This window comes from Otolemur garnettii, unplaced genomic scaffold, assembly GCF_000181295.1.
Source record: "Otolemur garnettii isolate 467f Iridium unplaced genomic scaffold, OtoGar3 scaffold00002, whole genome shotgun sequence".
In the NCBI taxonomy this organism is placed as follows: domain Eukaryota; kingdom Metazoa; phylum Chordata; class Mammalia; order Primates; family Galagidae; genus Otolemur; species Otolemur garnettii.
The window spans coordinates 26,996,517-27,020,687 of record NW_003852397.1 but is presented as its reverse complement, the minus strand read 5'-3'; the positions used below and the strand labels follow the sequence as shown (position 1 = coordinate 27,020,687).

General features: G+C 42.4%; 1 protein-coding gene and 1 non-coding gene across 2 annotated transcripts in view; both read left to right on the top strand.

The window, feature by feature from the left end:
• Positions 1-9,693, top strand: part of LOC100959693 (vascular non-inflammatory molecule 2-like) — a 9,899-nt gene extending 206 nt beyond the window's left edge. Inside the window, exons 1-6 of the mRNA XM_012806431.2 lie at positions 1-35; positions 599-837; positions 1,992-2,280; positions 3,903-4,276; positions 5,680-5,850; positions 8,933-9,693. The exon at positions 1-35 is cut by the window's left edge and continues 206 nt beyond it. Coding sequence (XP_012661885.1) covers positions 1-35; positions 599-837; positions 1,992-2,280; positions 3,903-4,276; positions 5,680-5,850; positions 8,933-9,124 — 1,300 coding nt within the window. The 3' untranslated portion in view covers positions 9,125-9,693. The remainder of the gene's footprint in view (positions 36-598; positions 838-1,991; positions 2,281-3,902; positions 4,277-5,679; positions 5,851-8,932) is intronic.
• LOC111725851 lies at positions 5,057-5,157 on the top strand. Its single transcript, XR_002773811.1, has one exon. It is a non-coding gene; the product is annotated as a small nucleolar RNA U13 (small nucleolar RNA).
• Positions 9,694-24,171: the final 14,478 nt, after the last annotated feature.

Below are 24,171 nucleotides of genomic sequence, written 5' to 3'. Positions count from 1 at the left end.
CTTTCCTTTCCCCTTTCCTTTCCTTTCCCCTTTCCTTTCCTTTCCCCTTTCCTTCCCCCTTTCCTTTCCCCTTTCCTTTCCTTTCCCCTTTCCTTTCTCCTTTCCTTTCCTTTCCCCTTTCCTTTCTCCTTTCCTTTCCTTTCCCCTTTCCTTTCCTTTCCCCTTTCCCCTTTCCTTTCCTTTCCCCTTTCCTTCCCCCTTTCCTTTCCCCTTTCCTTTCCCCTTTCCTTTCTTTTCCCCTTTCCTTTCCTTTCCCCTTTCCTTTCCCCTTTCCTTTTCTTTCTCCTTTCCTTTCCTTTCCCCTTTCCTTTCCTTTCCCCTCTCCTTTCCTCTTTCCCCTTTCCCCTTTCCTTTCTCCTTTCCTTTTCTGAGATACCACAGCGTATGTCATGCTAACGGACAGTTCCAGTAAAGAAGAGACAATTGATGATGCAGGAGAGTGAATAATGAATTGCTAGAGCAAAAGATATGGTGTGGAAAATAGTTATCACCTTTAAGTATGATTTGTGGCTTTTAAAATGTCATTTTTATGAGTAGATTTTAGATTGACTTAAGTTACACTTAAGTTCTTGAAGTTGTTACTCTGTATGAAGTGACTAAGATGTTTTTCAAAATTGGAATGTTTTAATTAAAATTTGGTTTAGATTTGGTCATACACCAGTACAAGCAAGACTCAGCTGCCTGGCCAGGAACAACTCTATCTATGTCGTGGCAAATATTGGGGACAAGAAGCGGTGTAATTCCCGAAACTCCATATGCCCTCCTAACGGCTACTACCAGTACAACACCAATGTGGTGTACGATGCAGACGGGAAGCTGGTGGCGCGGTACCACAAGGTGAGGGGCGGGTGTGTAAAGTGGAGGCTAAAACGATAGTAGGCCATACTGTGTCCAGGACACTGAGCGTCATTCCTATATGATAGTATGTGAGTGAAGAATTTTTTATGTAAGTGAATGATAAAGAAAATGACATTTTAGGAAAAAGATAATCTGGAAAAAAATGTACACAGGGACTCATTGGTAAAATGTTGGAATGGTTCAGGATTGAGATAATTTATGTGTGTCTATATTATATATATACAGACATTTACACCCGTGTATATATAAAGTAATTTTAATATTGATGCAAAAGATACCCAAGTGATTGTAATCTGGATACTACTTAATATTGAAATGGTATAGGCTCGGTGCCCATAGCTTGGTAAGTAAGGCGCCTGCCACCGAGGCAGGTTTGAGCCTGGCCTGGGCCAGCTAAACAACAGTGACAACTGCAACCAAAAAAATAGTCAGGCGTTGTGGCAGGCACCTGTTGTCCCAGCTACTTGGCAAAAGAATTGCTTGAGCCCAAGAGTTTGAGGTTGCTGTGAGCTGAGATGCCATGGTACTCTACCGAGGGAGACGTACAAAGACTCTTGTCTCAAAAAAAAAAAAAAAGGGTGGCGCCTATGGCTTAAAGGAGTAGGGCCCTGGCCCCATATGCTGGAGGTGGTGGGTTCAAACCCAGCCCTGGCCAAAAACTGCAAAAAAAAAATTGAAATGGTATAGAGATGTTTCAGATTTGTATGAATCTGTTTCACATAAGTTAATTTGATGAAAATACTTTTTTCTATACCAATTAATTTAATTATCTTTTTGTAGATTTAAATTGAAAGCATAAAAAAGTTTTACTATAGGGGCTCAAAGGAGTGGGCCCGGCCCCATATGCTGGAGGTGGTGGGTTCAAACCCAGCCCTGGCCAAAAACTCCAAAAAAAAGTTTTACTATAAACTCAGAATTGAAAAAAGAGTAAATCACCCTCAAGTCATCATTGTATACTACACTGGGAGGGGAGAAAGGCCAGCCTTTCATGTGGTTATGGGATGTATGTGCAGTGTGACTGTCCTGACTTCTCTCCTTCACTGTAGCCAAATCTTTTACTGACTTTGGGGGGTCTTATGAGTCATGTCTTCAATAAACAAGCCTTTACTAGTTATTTTGTGTACTCGGTACAGTACCACCTCTACTCTGAGCCTCAGTTTGATGTACCTAAAGAACCGCAGTTGGTGACTTTCAACACCACCTTTGGAAAGTTCGGCATTTTCACGTGCTTTGATATACTGTTCCACGATCCTGCCATTACTCTGGTGAAAGACTTCCAAGTGGATACCATACTGTTTCCCACAGCTTGGATGAATGTTTTGCCCCTTTTGACAGCTATTGAATTCCATTCGGCTTGGGCAATGGGAATGGGTGTTAATCTCCTTGCGGCCAACGCACATCATGTCAACCTAAAGATGACAGGTAATTCATGGCCAGGTTAGATTTCATCCTGTATTCCTAAATGCAGGAAAACTAATGCCTCAGATATGACTTGTGGTAAATTTTTGCTTCTTTATTTGAATTCCTCACTGTTTGACATTTTTGATAGGAAAAAAAAAACAATCAATAAAAACAAAGCTAGTGCTGTGATTTTCCTAAGAGTTTTATGTGTATTATTTCATTTGATTCTGACCACAGTCCTGTGAGATGGGTAGTACCAGCCCAGTTTTACAGGTGAGTAAACCGAGACACAGGAAGTGCAAGTCTGAATAGCTTGCCAAGTGCTACTGAGCTAGTAAAAGGCAAAACAGGGAACTGAGCAGAGATCTGCTCTAAACTGGCAAAAGCAGACTGGACTATTGGTATGATGCTGTATAACAATTACTTGAAAAGTTAAAGTAAATGTGGCTTAAAACAACAAATATCAGAGCCTGTAGCTCAATGAGTAGGGCGCCTGCCCACATACTCCAGGGCTGGCTGGTTCCCACCTGGCCCTGGGCCTGCTAAAACAACGACAACTGCAACAACAACAAAAATCTCCAGTGTTGTGGTGGGCACCTTTAGTCCCAGCTACTTGGGAGGCTGAGGCAAGAGAATCACTTAAGCCCAAGCGTCAGAGGTTGCTGTGAGCTGTGACTCCAAGGCACTCTACCCAGGGTGACACCTTGAGACTCTGTCTCAAAAACAAACAAATATTTATTGTCTCACGGTTTTGGTTGGTCAGAAATCTGGGAGTGGCTTAGCTGTGTGGTTCTGGCTCAGCCTGGCTGCTCAGATGGCATCAAGTTATTGGCTGGTCTAGCAGTTCCCTGAAAGGGTCACTGCAGCTAGCAGAGCTGCTTCCAGAAAGGCTCACTCCCTTGCCTACCATGTTTTATTCATCAGAAGTGATTCCCTAAGTCTAGCCCACACTTAAGGGAAAAGGAATTAGATCCACCTGTTGGAGAGAGGCGTGTTGAAGAACTTTTGGGTGTGTTTGTTAAGTACCACAGTTGGGTATAGGAGAGAATTTTGCATTACTTTTCTCCACCTTTCGGGGAGTCCCAAATACAAAGGTTTTCTTTTTTGTTTGTTTTTTGAGACAGAGTCTCATGGTATTGCCCTCAGTAGAGTGCTGTGGCATCACAGCTCACAGCAACCTCAAAGTCTTGGGCTTAAGCAATTCTCTTGCTTCAGCCTCCTAAGTACCTGGGGACTACAGGCGCCCACCACACATGCCCAGCTCTGTTTTTGTTGCAGTTGTCATTGTTGTTTAGTTGACCCACGCTGGGTTCAAACCCTCCAGCCTCTGAGCATCTGTCCAGCACCGTAACCACTATGCTACAGGCACTGAGCCTACAAAGATTTTTACATTTGGTTTAATTTTCCTCAATGCTAATAAATAATGCTAATATACTCAATGTATATTTGAAGTGGAGCCGTGAATGTCTGTTTTGATCTCCTCCAGTAGAGAATAAGAAACGTCCTTAGGTGTTTCATGTGACTAGTGGCACATGGGCTCTCCCATTGTGACTAATACTGTGATGACGTGGTCATGTGCCCAATTTTGATGGGGAATATTGACAGTTATTGGTATTTTTTGTGGTGTTGTCTCCCATTCACAGGGAGTGGTATCTATGCACCAGACTCTCCCAAAGTGTACCATTATGACATGAAAACAGACTCGGGAAGGATCCTCCTTTCAGATATGGCTTCACACCCCCGACTGTCTCCCACCTACCCAGCAGCCGCCAACTGGAGTGCCTACGCCACCACCATCAAACCATTCCCAGTACAGAAAACCACTTTTGGAGGATTTATTTCCCGGGATGAGTTCAACTTCACACAACTTTTTGAAAATGCAGGAAATCTTACAGTCTGTCAAAAAGAGCTCTGTTGTCATTTGAGCTACAGAATGTTAGAAAAAGAAGAGAATGAAGTTTATGTCCTAGGGGCATTTGCAGGATTACACGGCCGACGAAGAAGAGAGTACTGGCAGGTAATCTCAGCTCAAGTGAGAGTATGAGGTGATAGTAAATTCTGAGTTAACTTTACATATCTGTTCTAGAAAATCAAGTGCTTTCTCTTGGCATGATTCTATGAATCAACAATATTGCACACACACAATATACACAGAGGAATTAATCAAGTATCTGCAGTGAGAAGTATATCTGATTGTTTTGAGTACATTAGAAAAGATATTAATCCAACCACGATGACTTAATTTGAACCAGTTTGCCTACTGTGGTGAACTTCAAGAAGTCTTCCTTAACTGGGGTTGCTGACAACTTTGAATATAAAGTCTATTTACACTCTTAAAACCAGCAGTAGCTGGTTCACTCTTAAAACCTGTAGCTCAGTGGCGAGGGCGCCAGCCACATACACCAGAGCTGGCAGGTTTGAATCCAGCCCAGGCCAACTACAACCTAAAAATAGCTGGGCATTGTGACGGTGCCTGTAGTCCCAGCTACATGGGAGGCTAAGGCAAGGGAATGGTTTAAGCCAAATAGTTTGAGGCTGCTATGAGCTGTGACGCCATGGCACTCTACTGAGGATGACACAGTGAGACTCTGTCTTAAAAAAAAAAAAAAAAAACTAGAAATGAACAGGAATACCACTTGTCTTAGTTTGTCTTCAAGTTAGATGTCCTAGTCTTTTTATTCCCTTCAAATGACTGATTTTAAAGATGCAAACTTTTTATAAAGGGTTGGTTATGAAATTGTATTTTCTTCTTAAATTCTATGTCCCCCATCATCTTCTAAAGAAAACGATATGGGAGATCCTTTTGTAGTTCATCAAGATGGTTGGGTTTTCACGTGCATGCGTGAGATGTGCCTCCCACAAGTCTTGTTATGAGGTCAGCACATTACCCATCTGACATGAAAAAAATACATATACTAAAAAAAAAAAAAAAAAAAAAGATGGGCAGTACTTGTAGCTCAAGGAGTAGGGCACCAGCCCCATATGCTGGAGGTGGTGGGTTCAAACCTAGCCCTGGTCAAAAACTAAAAAAAAAAAAAAAAAAGAAAAAAAAAAGGAAAGGATATGGGAAAGTGCAGGAGTGGTCAAAATTTTAATCATCCTTTCTGCATCAATACTACTATTGCCCAAAGACCTCTATTTCCTTGGGCTCAATGCCATTATCTGACATACCAAACTAATGGTGTAAGTCTAATTCTACACTGAGTTCTTTCTTTTAATTCACTTGTTATCGGAGAAGTGGGTTGGTTCTCAAATCATTTGTGATTTCTGGTAAAGCAGGTAATTATAAGAAACATGATCCAAATTCTTTTTTTGAAGAAAGAAAATTTTGCCTTCTGTGGTTAAAAACCAAGTCAACAGGTGTAGCCCCATTAAGTCAGATGTCAGGCAGGGAATTTTATCTGCGTCTGCTCCACACAGGTATGCACGATGCTGAAGTGCAGAACTGCTAATCTGACAACTTGTGGACAGCCAGTGGAAACTGCTTCTACGAGATTTGAAATGTTCTCCCTCAGTGGGACATTTGGGACAGAGTATGTTTTTCCTGAAGTGCTACTTAGTGAAATTCACCTGTCACCTGGAAAATTTGAGGTAAAAGGATTTTGCGAGTATTTTCATTTTATATGTTCTTTGAAGGCAGGTAAGACAGGGCACGGCAAGTGTACTGGTTAACTTTTGCTGTGTAACAGACCTCCTGAAAACATCCTGACTGTAAATAACGGTCATTTATTTAACCCTGATTTTGTGGGCTGACAACTTGAACTGCGTGCATGTAGGCTGTTTTTCTGGTCTGAAATGGATTGAATTGATGTTGCCTGGGCCCATTGCACCTGCCATGACCCTGTGGGTGGGGAGGGGCTGACTGGTATGTGACAGACCTGTCTTTGACAGTGGGGATGATTGTGGTCATCTCTCCCTGGGCTTGTTCACATGTTATTTGAAAGCATCAAAGAGCAGCAAGAGGAGAAACCATAAGGGGCAAGTTCTTTGCAAGTCTCTACTTGCCCCATATGTGTGAATGTCTCATCAACCACAGCAAGTCACAAGAGCAATGCAGTTTCAAGCAAGAGAGAAATAAATGGCCCAGATATCTCAATGGGAAGAGCCATAAAATCACATTGCAAAGGGCATGGGTAAATGGAAGGAAGATGGGTAAATGGAAGGAAGAGGTGGTGACAATGTTTGCATTTTTTTTTTTTGCTACTGACATAAAGTGAAGACACTTCATCAGAATAACACAACAACTAATGTAAACAACTACGAGTGTGAGGTGCCATTCATTGAAAAATGTTTGTTTACAGATGTTTAATGTCCTTTTGTCACATGTGGAGAAAAATAGAATATAGGATGTCTATTTCACAAATTATAGTGGCTGTAGCCAATGAATCCTCAAATTAAGCTGGTCTCAAATTAGAATTATGACTCTGCAGGTTTGTATCTGCTAGTACATGATACACACGCACACACACACATGCCACTGGTCTGGATGTTAATGTCTCATCTGAATTGTGGCAACCAGTGGCAGAGTTTCAGTAACCAAGGTGAAATCATTGCTTAGGCTATAAAGAGAAACAGGGTTGAAATGAATTCATCCATAACATCAAGGCCACATACACCTGGGCTGGCAGGCTCAAAGCCAGCTCAGGCCTGCTAAACAGCAATGACAACTGCAACAAAAAAATAGCCGGGCATTGTGGCCCGCACCTATACTCCCAGCTACTTGGGAGGCTGAGGCAAGAGAATCACTTAAGCCCAAGATTTGGAGGTTGTTGTGAGCTGTGACACAGCACTCTACTGAGGGTGACATAGTAAGACTCTGACTCAAAAAAAAAAAAAAAGAATAGATTTGCTTAGCTGGGGAGCAATGAACTGTCATCTCAAGAAGGCTTCCCATTGGTAAGTCCTCTCAAGAGTCAAAATTATGGATCAGAAGGTAGTTTTGTGAGCAAAGACTTAAAAGGAGTTGGGATCCCAGAAAAGATTTCTAAGAAGACATTATAGCCTGAGGCAAGGTGTTTTTCCTCCTTAGAGCTAGTGATATACTGATTATGTAGGATCATAGTGACTTTCCTCAAAAAGAGCCAAATAAACAGTTATCAACACTTGAGTTTTTGAGTGCTTCCCTCTGTAGAGACCTTGCAGACCTTCTGCTAACATTGTTTCCAGAGAGACCAGTTCTAACACTGTGGATGACAAGTTTTTCACATCAGTCATGCTCACATTGTCTTCTTGGGTATTTCTCTAGTTCTGTTGACTGATGGGCACTCCTTTAGCAAATATTTGCACATTATCTTAGAGGATCAGTATGGCAGACATTTCAACACACTTACTTATTGTGTATCCTTCCTCATCCAACTCTCCCGTTTTATACTAAAAGGGTGGAGTGTTACAGACCATGCCAGGAACTTTGGAAACATCTCCCTTTATCACCTTAGGCATCTCTGAGGTATTGTTTACATCTACCTAATTGTGTAACCTTGGAAAATTCACTTAGCCTCTGAATTCCCTATGTTATAGGAGAGTACACCTTTGTCACTGATTTGGTGAAGGTACTTTGTTAACAGAGAAGCACAATAATCTTCTAGGCTAGTTAATTTTCTTCTTCCAGTTTCCTAAAGTACCTTTTTTCCCAATTTCTAATTTCTTCCCTATCCAACTGTCCTTGCTACAACTGATGAGTCATTTTCCTTTATTCTTCTTCTATCTACTGTCTGTCTACTCATCTTTGTTTCTATTCTTACTCAATCACTTTTCACAGAGCACCCTCTGTGGCTTTAGGATAGATCTAGTCATTCGTGGCTTTCACAATCCCATCCCCATCTTCCTCTGACCCCATGGTATCTTCTCTTCTTCACTAATCTTCATCTGTAAATTGTAATGCTTTCTGAGACATAGAAGAAAAAGCCTTGATTTGTGGCCTTTGCCAATTTTCATGGTGTAAATATTCCCACCATGATCAATTTCAAGAATGGCTGTGTTTAGCAAGCAGCTGTCACATTCCTGGAAAGTTAGCAACCTGTTCCCATGAGCCTGCATACCACTGGCTGTGGCACACCCCTGGTTCTAACCAAACCAGAGTGACAAAGGGTGTTACCTAGACCTGTCACGTACCCTCTTGTCTCAGAACGGGCCTTTGCTGCTTCAATTCCCACTTCCCACGGTGTCTTTGGCCACACAACCCTAGGAAGAATTCCTAACTGTTGTTTTTGTGGCAGGTTGTGTCTCTCTGGGAAGCAGACCAGTGCGGCCCTTTCTTTCTCAGACCTCCTAAGCACATGTCTGCTTCCTCTCTGATGTACTCATCAACTGATTTCTCTCTGGATGTTTAGAATCAGCTCCGTTTCATCATTAGCTTTTAAGTTTCTTGAGAAAAGTGTGTGATGTGTCCCTCTCTGGTTTCTGTTTCTCTTGCACATAATTGGTGCAATGAATTATTGCTGCTGATTTTGACTCTTCATTCAGGGTTCCACTCAGTGGTTGAAACTCAATTCTTAGGCCTTCGTGAATTGCTCTAGTCTTGGTTACATAGAAAATAGCTGTTTCTTGCTTGTCTTACTGCTTCTTCCCTCCTCAAGCAGGAATTGTGTCTAGAATGATTTCAAAATCATTAATCATTAATCTTTTAACATGTATTTTAATGAAGCTGACTGTACTTTTCTTACCTTTTCCTTAGGTGCTAAAAGATGGGCGTTTGGTAAACAAGAATGGATCATCTGGGCCTATCCTAACAGTGTCACTGTTTGGGAGATGGTATGCGATGGACGCACTTTACAAATCCCGTGGGACCAGCAATTCCGCAATGATTTACCTGCTGATGATCACATCATTAATGACTGTAACCTTGTACAATGTGGTGATGGTGTAGCACACCTGTTTATCACATTTATTTTTTGTATCGTATACTTTGCTAAATGCATTTATCAGGTTTCTACATTTACCAAGAAATTTGTAAGGGCTATATTAGTAGTCCCTAAATGTTTGGTTTTCTTTCTTATCAGGATTATCTTTAAATATTATGGTAATTTTGTCTGTTTTTTGGCAATGCTGAAATGTTGCCGTGAAGATCAATGGAAAGAGAATGGGTGATGGGGCCAGATAAGTGGGGATCAAATCCCAGCTCCAGCCTCATTTGCTGTGAGATCCTATGTGTGTAAGAGGGTGCAGCATGAAGAATTTCAGAGTCATTGTAAACACAGCTATGCCGGTGAAGAAAAGAGTAATGATGGGAATTCACAGGTTTATGATTAAATTTGCTTTGACATTATGGACAATTTGAACTCATCTAGTTTTTTGTGCTAATTTGCTTTCCAATCAGAAAGCAATGTTGAAGTTTATCTTCACTGGGTAGGCTGTTTTGAATATGTTCTAGAAGAAATGCCAACGATTGGGAGGTGCCTGTAGCTCAGTGGGTAGGGTGCCGGCCCCATAATACTGAGGGTGGTAGGTCTGAACCCGGCCTGACCAAACTGCAGTAAAAAAATAGCTGGGCGTTGATTCGCTTGCCTCAGCCTCCCTAGTAGCTCGGACTACAGGCTCTTGCCACAACAGTTTGTTTAGCAGGCCTGGGCCAGGGTCGAACCACCAGTTCTGGCATATGTGGCTGGTGCCCTAACTACTGACCTTTGGGCCCCCAGCCTGTGCTCCTTTCTCTTTTTATAAAATATGGACCATTTCATATTTGCCAGGTTTTATCTGAGGCAGTTAGATGGTGTGCAGTGTTTTTTTCTGTGTATATCACGGCTCTTGGACAACCATGTTGCCCTTCCAAAAGATGAGATGTTGATGAAATCAGCAGCTGACCTTTGGTTTGAGGAAGATACCAGCAAGGAGTGCCTCGCAGCTTCTAAGGACAGTTCATCCTCTCATTCAAGCTTCCAGCTGTCAGTTGTGCATCTATTCATAAAAAACAAAATCAAGCTCAAAATCCCAAGGAAAATGGAGCGTCATTAAGCTCAATTGTAAAATCCCTTGCACCACAACATCTTAACCCTTGTTTCCTCAGTGTTTTCACATACACATTTTATTTTATCTAACAACCCAAACATAGTTTCATTTGGCCTTAACTTAGGAAGTGACTCTTTAGAAACTAATGTCAGAATCCAGTTTGATAAATGTCTTTTGTCTCGGTTTAAATTTCATGTTAGTTCTTGAATCCCTTATAGTTCTGGGGGTAAGTGAACAAGGCTCTGGTTTTCTCCCATTTGGCTTTTACTTGACTGTTTTCCTGAAATTCTCTTTTACAACTTACCTGTTCCCACCCCCTAAGTCACCCTCCCCCCTGCCTTCTCCCAAGGCTCACTGTCCTTTGTTCACTCACTCAGGGGCACTGATTGATCACCTACTGTGTCCTCAGCACTACTCTCCTTACCACTCTGTGACACTGCTCCAGCCACATGATCTACTCCTTTAAGTTCTGTGACATGATCATAGCCTACTCTGCAGTTCCCACCGCCTCTACTTTCTACTTTTTTTTTTTTTTTTGGTAGAGACAGAGTCTCACTTTATCTCCCTCCATAGAGTGCTGTGGCGTCACACAGCTCACAGCAATCTTCAACCTCTGGGCTTAGGCAATTCTCCTGCCTCAGCCTCCTTCCTGAGCAGCTGGGACTATAGGTACCCACCACAATGCCCAGTGATGTTTTTGTTGCATTTTGGCTGGGGCCGGGTTTGAACCCACCACCCTCAGTATATGGGGCCAGTGCCCTACCCACTGGGCTACAGGCACCGACCTCTACTTTCTACTTTTACCTTTCTTTGCATTTTGACTTATTCTCATGGTGTCAGCTTATCCCTCCACATGGGTGATTTTCAGTGGCATTCCTTTTGTTTTGACCTCTTTCTTAAGTTCTTTTCACATTCTGACTCTGTTCTTAAACCATCTTTCCTAGATATTCCATAGATGGCCGTGCTATAAAACAAATATGAGGTTGGATGCCTGCTTAGGTAAATATGATCGTACACATACATACACACTCAGCCACACACAATGTAAGCATTCCCGAAAAGACATTTGGATAAAGAAACTGCAAAGAGGATTTCTTGATTACGCTGTTGGGACAGAAAGTACTTGGAATGGGAAAGAAGATAGTTCAGCAATTTCAGAGAATTTCTAGACCACCTGAAGATACACCAGAGGAGAAAAGTAACAGGGAGGAACAGCAGTTCAATTTACCTGTCCTCAAGAATCATGTGATATTTTACTTAAATACGGATTGAATAACCCTGGTGACAGCTTTGATCAGCTATGAGCCCTGCTCCCTTGTTCCTCTGAGCACTTCTGCATTTCAGAAATGAATTTTTATTTTTTAAGAGACAGAGTCTCCTTTGTCACCCTCAGTAGAGTATTGTGGCATCACAGCTCACAGCAACCTCCAGCTCTCTGGTGCTTCTCTTGTCCCGAGTAGCTGGGACTACAGGCACCTGCCACAACACCCAGCTATTTTTTGGTTGCAGTTTGGCCAGGGCCAGATTTGAACCTGCCATCCTTGGTATATGGGGCTGGTACCCTACTCACTGAGCCACAGGCACCGCCCCAGGCTGGTTTTTTTTTTTTAGAGCCGAGGTCTCACTCTGGCTCAGGCTGGTCTCGAACCTGTGAGGGAATCCACCCACCTCGGCCTCCCAGAGTACCAGGATTACAGATGTGAGCCACCATGACCAGCCCCAGAAATTAATTTTAAACAATACTATTTCTATTGTTTATTTCTATTGAACTCTTAAATTTCAGTCCATTAGCTAGACACTCAGGACTTCTTATCCTAAGGCCACTTTACCTTATTTTAGTCTTTGATACTAAAACTAATGAATAGATAATGAAAACATTTTAGGAGACTGCCAGTTACAAAACTCTCATGTTATTTGAAGAATGGCCTCTGACAGAGTCATCAACATTATTTTTACCCTTTCTGCACAAAGGGAAGAGGCAAAAAGGAGGATAATACTCTTGCTGACCTCTAGAATTGACATGCAAATTTTGAGTATAGTTACCGATGAGGTGTAATGAACCAAAAGTCTTAATAAACTAAAAGTTTAAAAGACATCTAGAATATTACAAATCTGGAAGGCTAAAGAGGACGTTTCCATAGACAACTTTATGAGCGCACTCACAAGGTTACCAATTACAGAACAGGAGTTTACTATAATGGTTTGGTATTTTTCCTTCTTACCTTTTCTTACCTGTTATATTTTAGGTAGCTTTGTTATTTGGCTTTTTGTCGCAGCATCCACTACATTTAACCTGTCTTCTTAGGAGGTCAACTATAGGAACTAAGGGTGTACAGATAAAGTTCCATCTGCTAGAACTGAATCAGAAAAGCTCAAGCTACAGAAATCTAAGACTTAAATTAATAGAAATATAGGAAATGATAGATTTGGGGAAAAAAGAATATAAAGCCTAAGTATTTCATTTCTATAAGACACTGAATCCATTATAAGTTCTCAAACCCCTCATGGCATTGATACAAGTAACCTCATTTTACAATCAAGGACATGAAGTTCAGGGATGTGGATAAGTTCCCCAAGGTTGCTACAAATATTAAGTAGAGAACTATCCCAGCCTAACTGGCCTAAACAATGGCACTTATTACAGATAATGCTGTCTACGGACAAATGGAGAACCTTTGTGGAAACTTGTACACTTCACTGTTACAAAAATCATCACATTTAATATATCCACCACCAAACTGAGGTTTGACAGAAAACCTGTTTACTATCTTTGATGCATTTCTAATGTACAGCTTGTTGTTGTCTAAGGTAACACCTTCAGAACGAAGGTGCTGAATCAACTGAAAAAATTAAAGAGCAGAACGAAAAAGGCAATTCTTAGAATCGATGCTGGTTTTGGAACATAATGGTTTTACAGATGTTATTGGATGAAACGAAAATCTTTTATTGTCCAGATCACATCTTGAATATGACCATATGTGTCTTATTCAAATTTATGTGTCTTAGTGATATGTACAACATTATTGGTGAATTAGTGAGAGCATTGTCATTTGAAAGCAATTGTTTACAATCACTCCTGCTGGGAGATTTCTAATACAAGTGTACTGTGGAGCATATAAAACTAGAAGTGGGAGGTATGTAGCTGGAGGACAGACATGTGCCTTACCCTCAAGACCTATCTCATGCCTTGTGTTTGGAACTCATTGGTCAGTTAAACATCTCACTGATTTGGAAGGAATCCAGATTTATTGGAATGGATGATAAAGTGATAGGATAAGAAGTTGAATATAACAATAAGAAGTCTAAGAAGGAAGGAGAAAACTATACGTGGAATAGACGTCAGGGAGCCCAAAGATATTTAGAAATACAAGTTGTACTTCCTTCGTTGCATTGATTCTCTTGGGAAAAGAAGGCCCAAATGATTAAGGGAGTCAGAGATTATATTCACAAATTTTATAGCTTCCTGTGGAGAACGTCTGTTTTTCTCCCCACCAGGATTCCTTCTCCTTTCCTTGTTAAAGGAAACTGAATATGTGCAGCTGGGTTGGGATCTTAGCTCTCGCTTCCAGGGTGTGTAGTACATTGCCCAGGCCTACCCCATCTCAGACAAGTGCCACTGGGCCCAGAGATTCATAGGCTGCACACACGTCTGAAGTCAGGCCAGGGAGAATGCTCCCTAGGACTTTTGATTTAATGACTAGAAGAGACGTATCCTCTTCCGTGATCAGAAGCACAAGAAATATGCAAACCTGAAGTCCCCAGGAGCCCTCTTTACTCAAATTGATGAGTCTGTGTCCAAAGATGAGGAGAAAGGACAGCTGATCCAGGGAGCTCCAAAAACGTCATTTAAGCACCTGAATCCAGCCAGCTGGTATCCAGTCTAGTATTCCACTAGACTCTCCTATGAGCCCAGGAGTGTCATTATTTTTTTTTCTCAAGCTCTAGATTATGGTTAACTGGACGGATGCACTCCCTCATTATTTCTGCATAGTGAATTGCACAAACCCTCTAGACGAAAGGTCCTGTGTGGTTGCCTTTGGGAGGTCGTGGTGGTGGTGGCGGTGGTACTTTGAAGGTTTAAGTACCACTCTTCTGCCCATCTTGAGCATAATAACCTTAAAAAAACAAAGCAGGGGGTTGTTGGAGGACAATGCATGGCTTTGGTCATGTGGAGGAGGAGAGGAGGGAAGCCACACTGGATGTGAAGAAAGAGCCTGCCTGGAGCTTAGATATTTCAAAGTCTGAGGGAGTTTCCTTGTGAAACACTCACTTATTAAACAACAAATGAGTATTCTGCATTAAAAATTTTCCTCTGTGATGTTTCCAACACACAGAACTGTATAAAGGATTGCACAACAGTCACAGCAATCAGAGGCCCACAGCCCAGCATGTGCAATAAGGTGTGCAGGAGAAGCTTCCGTGATCCCTCCTGTCACATGTCCTCCCTTCTCCATCCCCTACTCCTGAGGAAATCACCAAGACTTTTGAAGATTAGTCCCATGACTTCTGGGTAATTTATTATGTATACAGATATCCCTACTTAGTACTATTTTGCATGTTTTTGAATTTATATACGCAAATGGTAAATTATACATATTCCGCATATTTCTTATTTTTATACTCAACACTTGAACTCAACCCATGTGACAAAGCATCTGTTAATTTTATCCACTTCCCAGGCAGTGTGGGGTCCAGTTCCAGGAACGCGCTGATTGCTAAGCTGTTGTCTTTCAGCTCCGAATCCACAGATCTGTATTCTTTTCTGTGATACTATGGCTGGAACCAAGCAGCATTTCCTCTTTGCCGGCTGGCTCCTTGCGACGTTCTGCCAATAGGGGCACTAGAGGGACCCCAAAGGTTAGAAGACAGGGACCTGCTCCTGTAAGCGCACCCAAATAGTGTTGTACGCGGCCGCAGTTTCTTCCAGTAGGACTCTACACTCTCAGCGTCGCTGCCACTCTTCAAAGAGACCAGCACCACCAGGATAGTATTCATGTGTGCAACTATGATTTAATATAAAAAGAGAGAGAGAGACCAGCACCAGCCAGCACTTCCTCCAGGGGTTTCGGCTCCAGCACCATGGGTGCCCTCTGGGAATCTGCCCCCTCGTCACCAGCTAGAGAGTGTCCCCTCCTCCCTCATCCCAGCCTCAGCTCCTCAGGGTTCCTCTGGCAAGTTTCTAACTCCCTCCTCTTCCTTTTGTTCACTAGCACTGGGAACAGAAGCTGCTTCCTGCAATTGCTACCACCCTGTCACTCCACTGCTCCTTTTCCTGTCCTCCCTTCATCAAATATCTATTCAGCCAAATTTCTTTCTTTCTTTCTTTCTTCTTCTTTTTTTTTGTAGTGAGGCAAAAAGTGTGTCTCACTTTATCGCCCTTGGTAGAGTGCTGTGGCGTCACACAGCTCACAGCAACATCCAACTCCTGGGCTTAAGCTATTCTCCTGCCTCAGCTTCCCGAGTAGCTGGGACCACCGGTGCCCACCACTACGCCCGGCTATTTTTTGTTGTAGTTTGGCCGAGGCTGGTGCCCTACCCACTGAGCCACAGGTGCCGCCCTCAGCCAAATCTCTGTATTAAAGTGTCTTAAGGGTGGTGCCATGGCTCAGTGAGTAGGGTACCAGCCCCATATAGTGAGGGTGGCGGGTTTGAACCCAGCCCCAACCAAACTGCAACAACATCAAAAATAAATAAAATGTCTTAAAATAACTGGTGTGGATTCTCTTTTCCTGGTTGTGTCTTGCCTGATACAATGGATAAAACGTTATTCATATGTCCATTCGCCTAGTGGTCAATATGGAGAGCATGGCCAGGCCTGCCCCAGGGAGCTGGTGCTAAGCCAGATGAAGTACTGACAAAAGGTGGAGGCTTAACTGTGATGGAAGGGGGGCGCCAGGCACATCGTTATGTCCTCCAACCAGCCATCAGCAAAAAGACGGTGTGCCCATGGTTGGACTTTCTCTGACCTGGCATGTTCTTCACCCCTTGAAGGCTATTGCATCCATGAAGTTTGAGCAACCTCTGTGAAAACACAGGTTTGGACGCCACATATATCCTTGATGTTGAACATGTAGTCTACTCTGTGGCACTTTCGTGATTTCTCAGTCATAAGCTAAACCAAGAAGTTAGCCAACTCTGAGTTATCATTTTTAACAGTCTTTGTACCTGGGCCTGATTTTGTGGTTTGGACCAGTTTAACAGATATTAAGGTTTTCCACCTTTTTTATTATTTGTTTATTATAAATATTACCATTTTATATTAATTTTATAATAAATATTCTCTAGGAATCCTTATACATTTCTTTTTCTTTTTTGAGTCAGAGTCTCAATTTTGTCACCCTGGTAGGGTGTCAATTTGAGTCAGAGTCTCAATTTTGTTTTTTTTTTTTTTTTTGACAGAGCCTCAAGCTGTCCCCCTGGGCAGAGTGCCGTGGCATTACAGCTCACAGCAACCTCCAACTCCTGGGCTCAAGCGAGTCTCCTGCCTCTGCCTCCCAAGTAGCTGGGACCACAGGCGCCCGCCACAACGCCCGGCTATTTTTTGGTTGCAGCCATCATTGTTGTTTGGCGGGTCCGGGCTGGGGATTCGAACCCGCCACCTTAGGTGTATGTGGCTGGCGCCTTAGCCGGTTGAGCTATAGGCGCCGAGCCCAGAGTCTCAATTTTGTGACCCTGTGCTGTGGCATCACAGCTCACAGCAACCTCAAACTCCTGGGCTTAAGCAATTCTCTTGCCTCAGCCTCCCAAGTAGCTGGGACTACAGGCACCCACCATAGTGCCGGGCTATTTTGGGTTGTAGTTGTCATTGTTGATTTTAGCTGGCCCTGGCTGGGTTTGAACCAGCTAGCCTTGGTGTATGTGGCCAACACCCTACCCACTGAGCACAGGTGCTGCCCTTATACATATCTCTATATGTGTCTTCTTAACGGCAAATAGGCCAGGTTCAGTGGCTCACGCCTGTATTCCTAGCACTTTGGAAGGTCAAGGCAGGAGGATCAATTGAGGTCAGGCATTTGGGACTAACCTGGGAAACCTAGCAATACCCTATCTCTACAAAAAGAAAAACATTAGTGAGTTTAGTGATATGTACATATAGTCCCAGCTACTTGGGAGGCTGAGGCAAGAAGATCACTTAGCTAAGGAGTTCATGGCTGCAGTGAGCTATGATTGGGCCACTGAACTCCAGCCTGGGTAGCAGAGCAAAACCCTGACTCTAAAAAGAATAATAACATTTGGAGAAAAAAAAAAGTCAAATCACTTTTGGGATGCCTACCATAGGTCAGGCAAGCCCTGTGCCAAATGATGATGATGATGAATATAGTAAAATTTTTGGTTCCTAAAACCATCAGACTAGAAAACGAGACAGAGCATTGAACACTACCATCATCATCATTCATTAGGATAGCAATCAGACCATGAGCTTTAGAACATGCCTTGCACTGTCCTAACCATTTTCAAGCACCTCATTCAATACATATCATAAAAGTAACAGAATATGATAGAATATGATCAATATAGGGACCAAGAATGTATTGATTCTACCTTGGAAGATAAGAAAGATGTCATAGACTAGCTGGATAAGTCATCAGGGCTAGTGAGTTGGTCGTGTGTACAAAGACCTATAGAAGAATAGCATGTGCCCAGCAGAGTCCAATGTGTTGCAGAGAGGGAGGATACTGGAGGAAGGAGAGGACAGACATGTAAGACATGAGTGGAGAGACAGGAGCCAGGTCACTGAAGCACAAATGAAGCCTGGGATTGAGCCTGAAGCTATGAGAAAGACTCACTGAAGAGTTTCAGAGTCAAGTACCCACAGGGACTAACCAGGTAAAATAATGAATAAATTTGATGGTGGTTTGAAGGACAGCGTGAAAGGGAAAATTGTAAAGGCAGCATGGCCAGGGAGGAGACAACTGCAGCGGCCCCGAGGGTAACTGAGGCAGAAGAACACCTGGGAACAGGCCCAGGGAGCAGCAGGAAGTCAGCACAACTGGAGCACAGTGAACATGGGGAAAGTAGTGGGAGTCATGAGAAGTAACAGGAGGTCAGATCACAGAGGGCCTCATAGGCATTGGAGAACTTGACCTTTACACTGAGTGAAGGCAGATGCCAGTGAAAGGCTTTGAGCAGAGGGTGACCCAATTAGTCTCCAATTTAGTAACATCACTCTGACTGCTGTTGTTCAAAAGTAGAAGGAGTGGTACAAAACTCAGGTAGGAGGGTTTTGGAATAATCCAGATTAGAGATGATGGTGGCTGGGACCATAGTTGCTGTAGTGATAGAACCTAAGAGAGAAAAATAAGGATGACCCCAGGGTGTCTGGCCAGAACACTGGAAGATGAGAGAAGCCATTAGTTGAGATCTGAAAGACTGCGGTACAAGGACATCAGGAGAAGTTAGAAGCTTGGTTTTGTTCATGTTGATTGATACGCCTTCATACATCCAACTGGAGACTTTGAGTAGATGGTTGTTGGACACAACAGTCTACAGTTCAGGGACTACATCTGAGCTAGAGATATAAATCTGTGGGTCACCCATATACAGATAGTATTTATTTATTTTAAATTTTACTTTTATAATTTCTTTTTTAAAGTACAGGTGCAGTGGCTCACACCTATAATCCTAGCACCCTGGGAGGCCCAGGCGGGTGGATTGCCTGAGATCAGGAGTTGCAAACCAGCCTGAAGTAAAGCAAGACCCTTTCTCTAAAAATAGTTGGGCATTGTGGCGGGTGCCTGTAGTCCCAGTTACTCGGGAGGCTGATGCCACAAGTATGAGTATCACTTGAGTTCACAAGTTTTAGGGTGCTGTGAGCAATGATGCCATGGGACTCTACCATGGGCAACAATGTGAGACTCTGTCTAAAAAATAAAAATAAAGTAGAAATAAGGTCTTGCTCTTGCTTAGGCTATTCTCAATCTCGTGAGCTCAAGCAATCCTCTCTCCTCAGCCTCCTAAAGTGCAGGGAGCACACGCATGAGCCACGGCACTTTGCTGATATTTGTACTTTCTTTTTTTTTTTTTTTGTAGTTTTTGGCTAGGGCTGGGTTTCAGCCCGCTACCTCCGGCATATGGGGCTGGCGCCCTACTCCTTTGAGCCACAGGCACTGCCCAATTTGTACTTTCCTTATCATATCTAGTAGAGAAAAAAAACTGACAATCAACGAAAGAACTTATAAAGCAATGTTCTTGGGATCCAGGGTACAAGGATAAGGGCTGGCCTTAGTCATTCTGTAGTACACAGAGAGCAGGCAGAGTTATAGGTGCAGGTGCCAGCAGGGAGGCTGATGTTCCATAGGACCTTTTGGAAGGTCTCTTCTGAGTTGGATACATAAACTTGAAGTTCAGGATAGAAGTTTGAGCTAAAGAGAGACACACAGCAGTGATCAGTTTGTAGAAGGTAGTTGAAGGTACGAAGTAGCAAAAGATCTGCTGTTGGAGGGAGAGGGTAGAGTAAGCTGTTGAGGATCATTAACAACCATGTGGCCGCTGACCATACACGTGTTAAGAGTTCAGAGAAGGGAACTGCAACAAGGAGTGGGGAGGTGATGAACTTGGGCCAAAGGGGCAGCATCCAGTGAGCAGTCATTCCAGGATCAGAGCAGCAGTAATCGTGTTAAACATAGTAAGAAGAGTGATTTTAGCTAAGAAGAGGAAAGACAAAATGCGACCAGGTGAGAGAAAGCACTGATTGTTCTCCTCGATTTGATACACCTGGGAAGCATCTTAACTAATGAAACAGTTAAGGGGGGGAGCCTGTGGCTCACTGAGTAGGGCGCCAGCCCCATATACCCAGGGTGGTGGGTTCAAACTCAGCCCCGGCCATACTGCAACAAAAAATAGCCGGGCGCTGTGCTAGGCACCTTTAGCCTCAGCTACTTGGAAGGCTGAGGCCAGAGACTCTCCTAAGCTCAAGAGCTAGAGGTTGCTGTGAGCTGTGATGTTACAGCACTCTACTGAGGGTGACAAAGTGAGACTTTGTCTCTAAAAAAAAAAACAAAAAAACAGTTAAGGAAACTCCAATGATGACAGTATTGAGGGTTAGAGTGAGAAGAATGGGATCAGAGCCTATAAGAGGGATTCTTGGTCCTGGGGTCAGGACCCTGCGGTGGGAATGGGAGGAAGCTTCCCCACACTCAGAAGTAAAGACTTTAGAAGTAAAGACTTGGGAAGGGCCAAGGAACTCAGAGATTTTATTCCAGGACCTCTTCTCCTCTTTAAAAGTATAGAAAATACTTACTACTTAAAGGCAGAATTACATTTATTTTAAAACAAAACTTCACACCTTAACCTTTCTACTGGCACAATAATTCCAAACTATCATTTGGATTATGCACAAATACCTGGTTTTAAAAAAACTTGTATGTGCAATCCTGATTCCTCACATATGAAAGAAGTGAACTCATCATTAACCACGTTTGGTAATGAAATACTCAAGTATCTATTGATTTCAACATAATAAAAGGCTGGTACATTTCCTGGAAGTAGGAATTGGGGAAAATGAAGGGGAATTCTCACATGTTGCCTTTGGAGTCCATCCAGAAAGTCATGTGAACCAAGACAGGAGTTAAGGGCGGTGCCTGTGGCTCAAAGGAGTAGGGCGCTGTCTATTTGAAATATGAAAATATTTTTTGTTCTTATCACAAAGCAATCCATCTGTGTCACACATGGTTTCCTTCTTTTATTCCGAAAGAATTGATATCTGATGTATTTCATCTCAATGCATAAGGACACATGAAAACACACTAGGACATGGACATATGGATATATATAAATAATGGATAATATTATTTAAACTGATGGACTTTGAATTATAGAACCATACAAACAAAAAATGCCCACAAATCTCCAAAATCTACAAGTTTCCTTAGATCAGGTAAGAATCAGAAAGAATGGCTCGGTGCCTGTGGCTCAAGTGGCTAAGGCACCAGCCACATACACCTGAGGTGGTGGGTTCGAATGCAGCCCAGGCCCGCCAAACAACAATGATGGCTGTAACCAAAAAATAGCCAGGCGTCGTGGTGGGCGCCTGTGGTCCCAGCTACTTGGGAGGCGGAGGCAGGAGACTCGCTTGAGCCCAGGAATTGGAGGTTGCTGTGAGCTATGCCACGGCACTCTACCCAGGGGGACAGTTTGAGGCTCTGTCTCAAAAAAAAAAAAAAGAATTAGAATAACAAGAGAGAAACAGTATTAATGACTCCAGGACCAGAGATGGATTTAAACCTTATGAGAAACTCATATTCAAATAAGGGGACTCAATCCAAAATTAGGCAAGGAAACTGATTGTCACAAAAAGCATTTGCAGAGCTTAGCACAGTATAAAATTTCAAAGGAGCAGCAGAGAATTGAAATGTGGCCCCTGTCCTTAAGGAACTTAAAAAGATCACATGTCTGAAAGATAAATGATTTAAGAGATGGAGTAAATTGCATCTCAACACAAGAAAGAATGTTCTAAAAATCTGCCATGTTCAAATATGGAATCAGAAAAAAACCCAAATAGCCAATACAGTACTTAAGAACAAATCTGGAGGCATCATACTACCAGACTTCAAGTTATACTACAAATTTATAGTGATCAGAACAGCATTGTACTGGCACAAAAATAGAGATGTAGATATGTGGAATGGGAAGAGAATCTAGAGATGAACCCTGCCACATATAGTCATTTGACCTTTGATAAGTCTAACAAAAACATTCACTGGGAAAAGAATCCCTATTTAACAAATGGTGCTGGGAGAACTGGCTGGCGACCTGTAGAAGACTGAAACTGGACCCACACCTCTCACCTCTAATAAAAATTGATTCTCACTGGAAAAAAGATTTAAATATAAGACATGAAACTATAAAAAGACCAGAAGAGAGTGCAGGGAAAACACTGAAGAGATTGGAGTGGGCAAATGTTTTATGAGGAAGACCCTCCCTGGCAATTGAAGCAATACCAAAAACAAATTACTGGGATTTGATCAAGCTAAAAAGCATCTGGACAGCTAAAGCAAAGAAACAACCTTTGGAATGGGAGAAGATTTTTGCATGTTATGATTTGGATAAAAGTCTGATAACTATAATTTATAGAGAACTCAAATTAATCAATAGAAAAGAATAAACAACCCCATTTCTTTATGGGCAAGAGACTTGAACAGAAACTTCTCTGAAGATAACAGATGAATAGTCAACAAACACTTGAAAAAAATACTCATCATCTTTAATCATCAGAGAAATGCAAATCAAAATCACCCTGAGATATCTAACCCTGGCAAGAATAGCCCACATCACAAAGCCCCAAAGCAGCAGATGCTGGCATGGATGTGGAGAAAAGGGAACACTTCAACACTGCTAGTGGGATTGCAAACTAATACAACCTTTAAAGAAAGAAGTATGGGGAATCCTTAAGGAATTAAAAGTTAACCTTCCACTTGAACCTGCAATTCCATTACTAGTTACTTACTCAGAAGGACAAAAATCATTTTACCACAAAGACATTTGCACCAGAATGTTTATTGCAGCTTACTTCATAATTGCCAAGTCATGGAAACAGCCCAAATGCCCATCAATACATGAATGGATTAGCAAATTGTGGTATAGTATACCAAGGAATTTAAAAAGCCATTAAAAAAGATGGAGGCTTTACATCTTTTATGTTTACTTGGATGGAGTTGAAACACATCCTTCTTTGTAAAGTATCTCAAGAATGGAAAAAAAGGGCTGGGTGTGGGATTCACACCTACATTCCTAGCACTCTGGGAAACTGAGGCAGGTGGATTGCCTGAGCTTACAGGTTCGAGACCAGCCTGAGCCAGAGCGAGACCTCATCTCTAAAACTAGCCAGGCGTTGTGGCGGGTGCCTGTAGTTCCAGCTATTTGAGGAGGCTGAGGCAAGAGAATCTCTCGAGCCCAAGAGTTTGAGGTTGCTGTGAGCTATGACCCCCAGGGCACTATACCAAGTGTGACAAAGTGGTCGACAAAAATAGAAAGAAAGAAAAGAAAAAAAAATCCAATATACATAATAATATTGTGAATATATCAACACTTACACATTCACACAAATGGTAAAACACAAATATAGTGAGGCAAGAGAGAGGGGAAAAGAGGGAGAGAGGAGGGGGAGGGGAGGGCAATGGCTGGGAGGAGGGAGGGCATGGGGTGGGATCTCGCCTAATACACAATACAAGAATACACTTCAAAATAACTAAGAGTAAATTATAAATGCCTTACCACAAAAAAATAAGTAAATGAGGCTGGGCATGGTGGCTCACGCCTGTAGTCCCAGCACTCTGGGAGGCTGAGGTGTGTGGATTGCTTGAGCTCAGGAGTTCGAGACCAGCCTGAACAAGAGTGAGACCCTGTCGCTAAAAAATAGCTGGGTGTTGCGGCAGACGCCTGTAGTCCCAGCCTACTCAGGAGGCTGAGGCAAGAGAATCACTTGAGCCCAAAAGTCTGAGGTTGCTGGGAGCTGTGACGCCATGAGTGAGACTTTGTCTCAAAAAAAAGAAGTGAGGTAATGGTTATGTTAATCAGTTTGATTTAAACATTCCACATTGTATACCAAACCATCACATTGTACCCCATAAATGTATACAGTTATGATTTAATTTTTAAAAAAAGACAAGAGGAAGCAGTGAGACTTTTAACAGCACAGGAACAAATTTGCAATAAGAGTTTTATAAGAGTTCAAATGTTGCCTGGGATTGGGGTGGATGTGGGAGGAGCTAGAGCTTAAATGGATAGCAAGAGTTTTTAAGAGAGAAATGAGCATACCATCAAATAAGTAGAGTGCTCAAAAAATTGGTGCTATGGTGGGAACCTTCTAGAACTGTCAACATTGCTCTATTGATGGAAAAATTTATTTACCAAGGAAAATTTTATTTTACTTTACTAAAAGAAAAGAGTTCACCTGCCAATGTGTTTTGGTCTGGAGTGAACTCACCTGTTTGGCTCAACAACTCTACTTGTAGAGCTGGGTTGACCTCT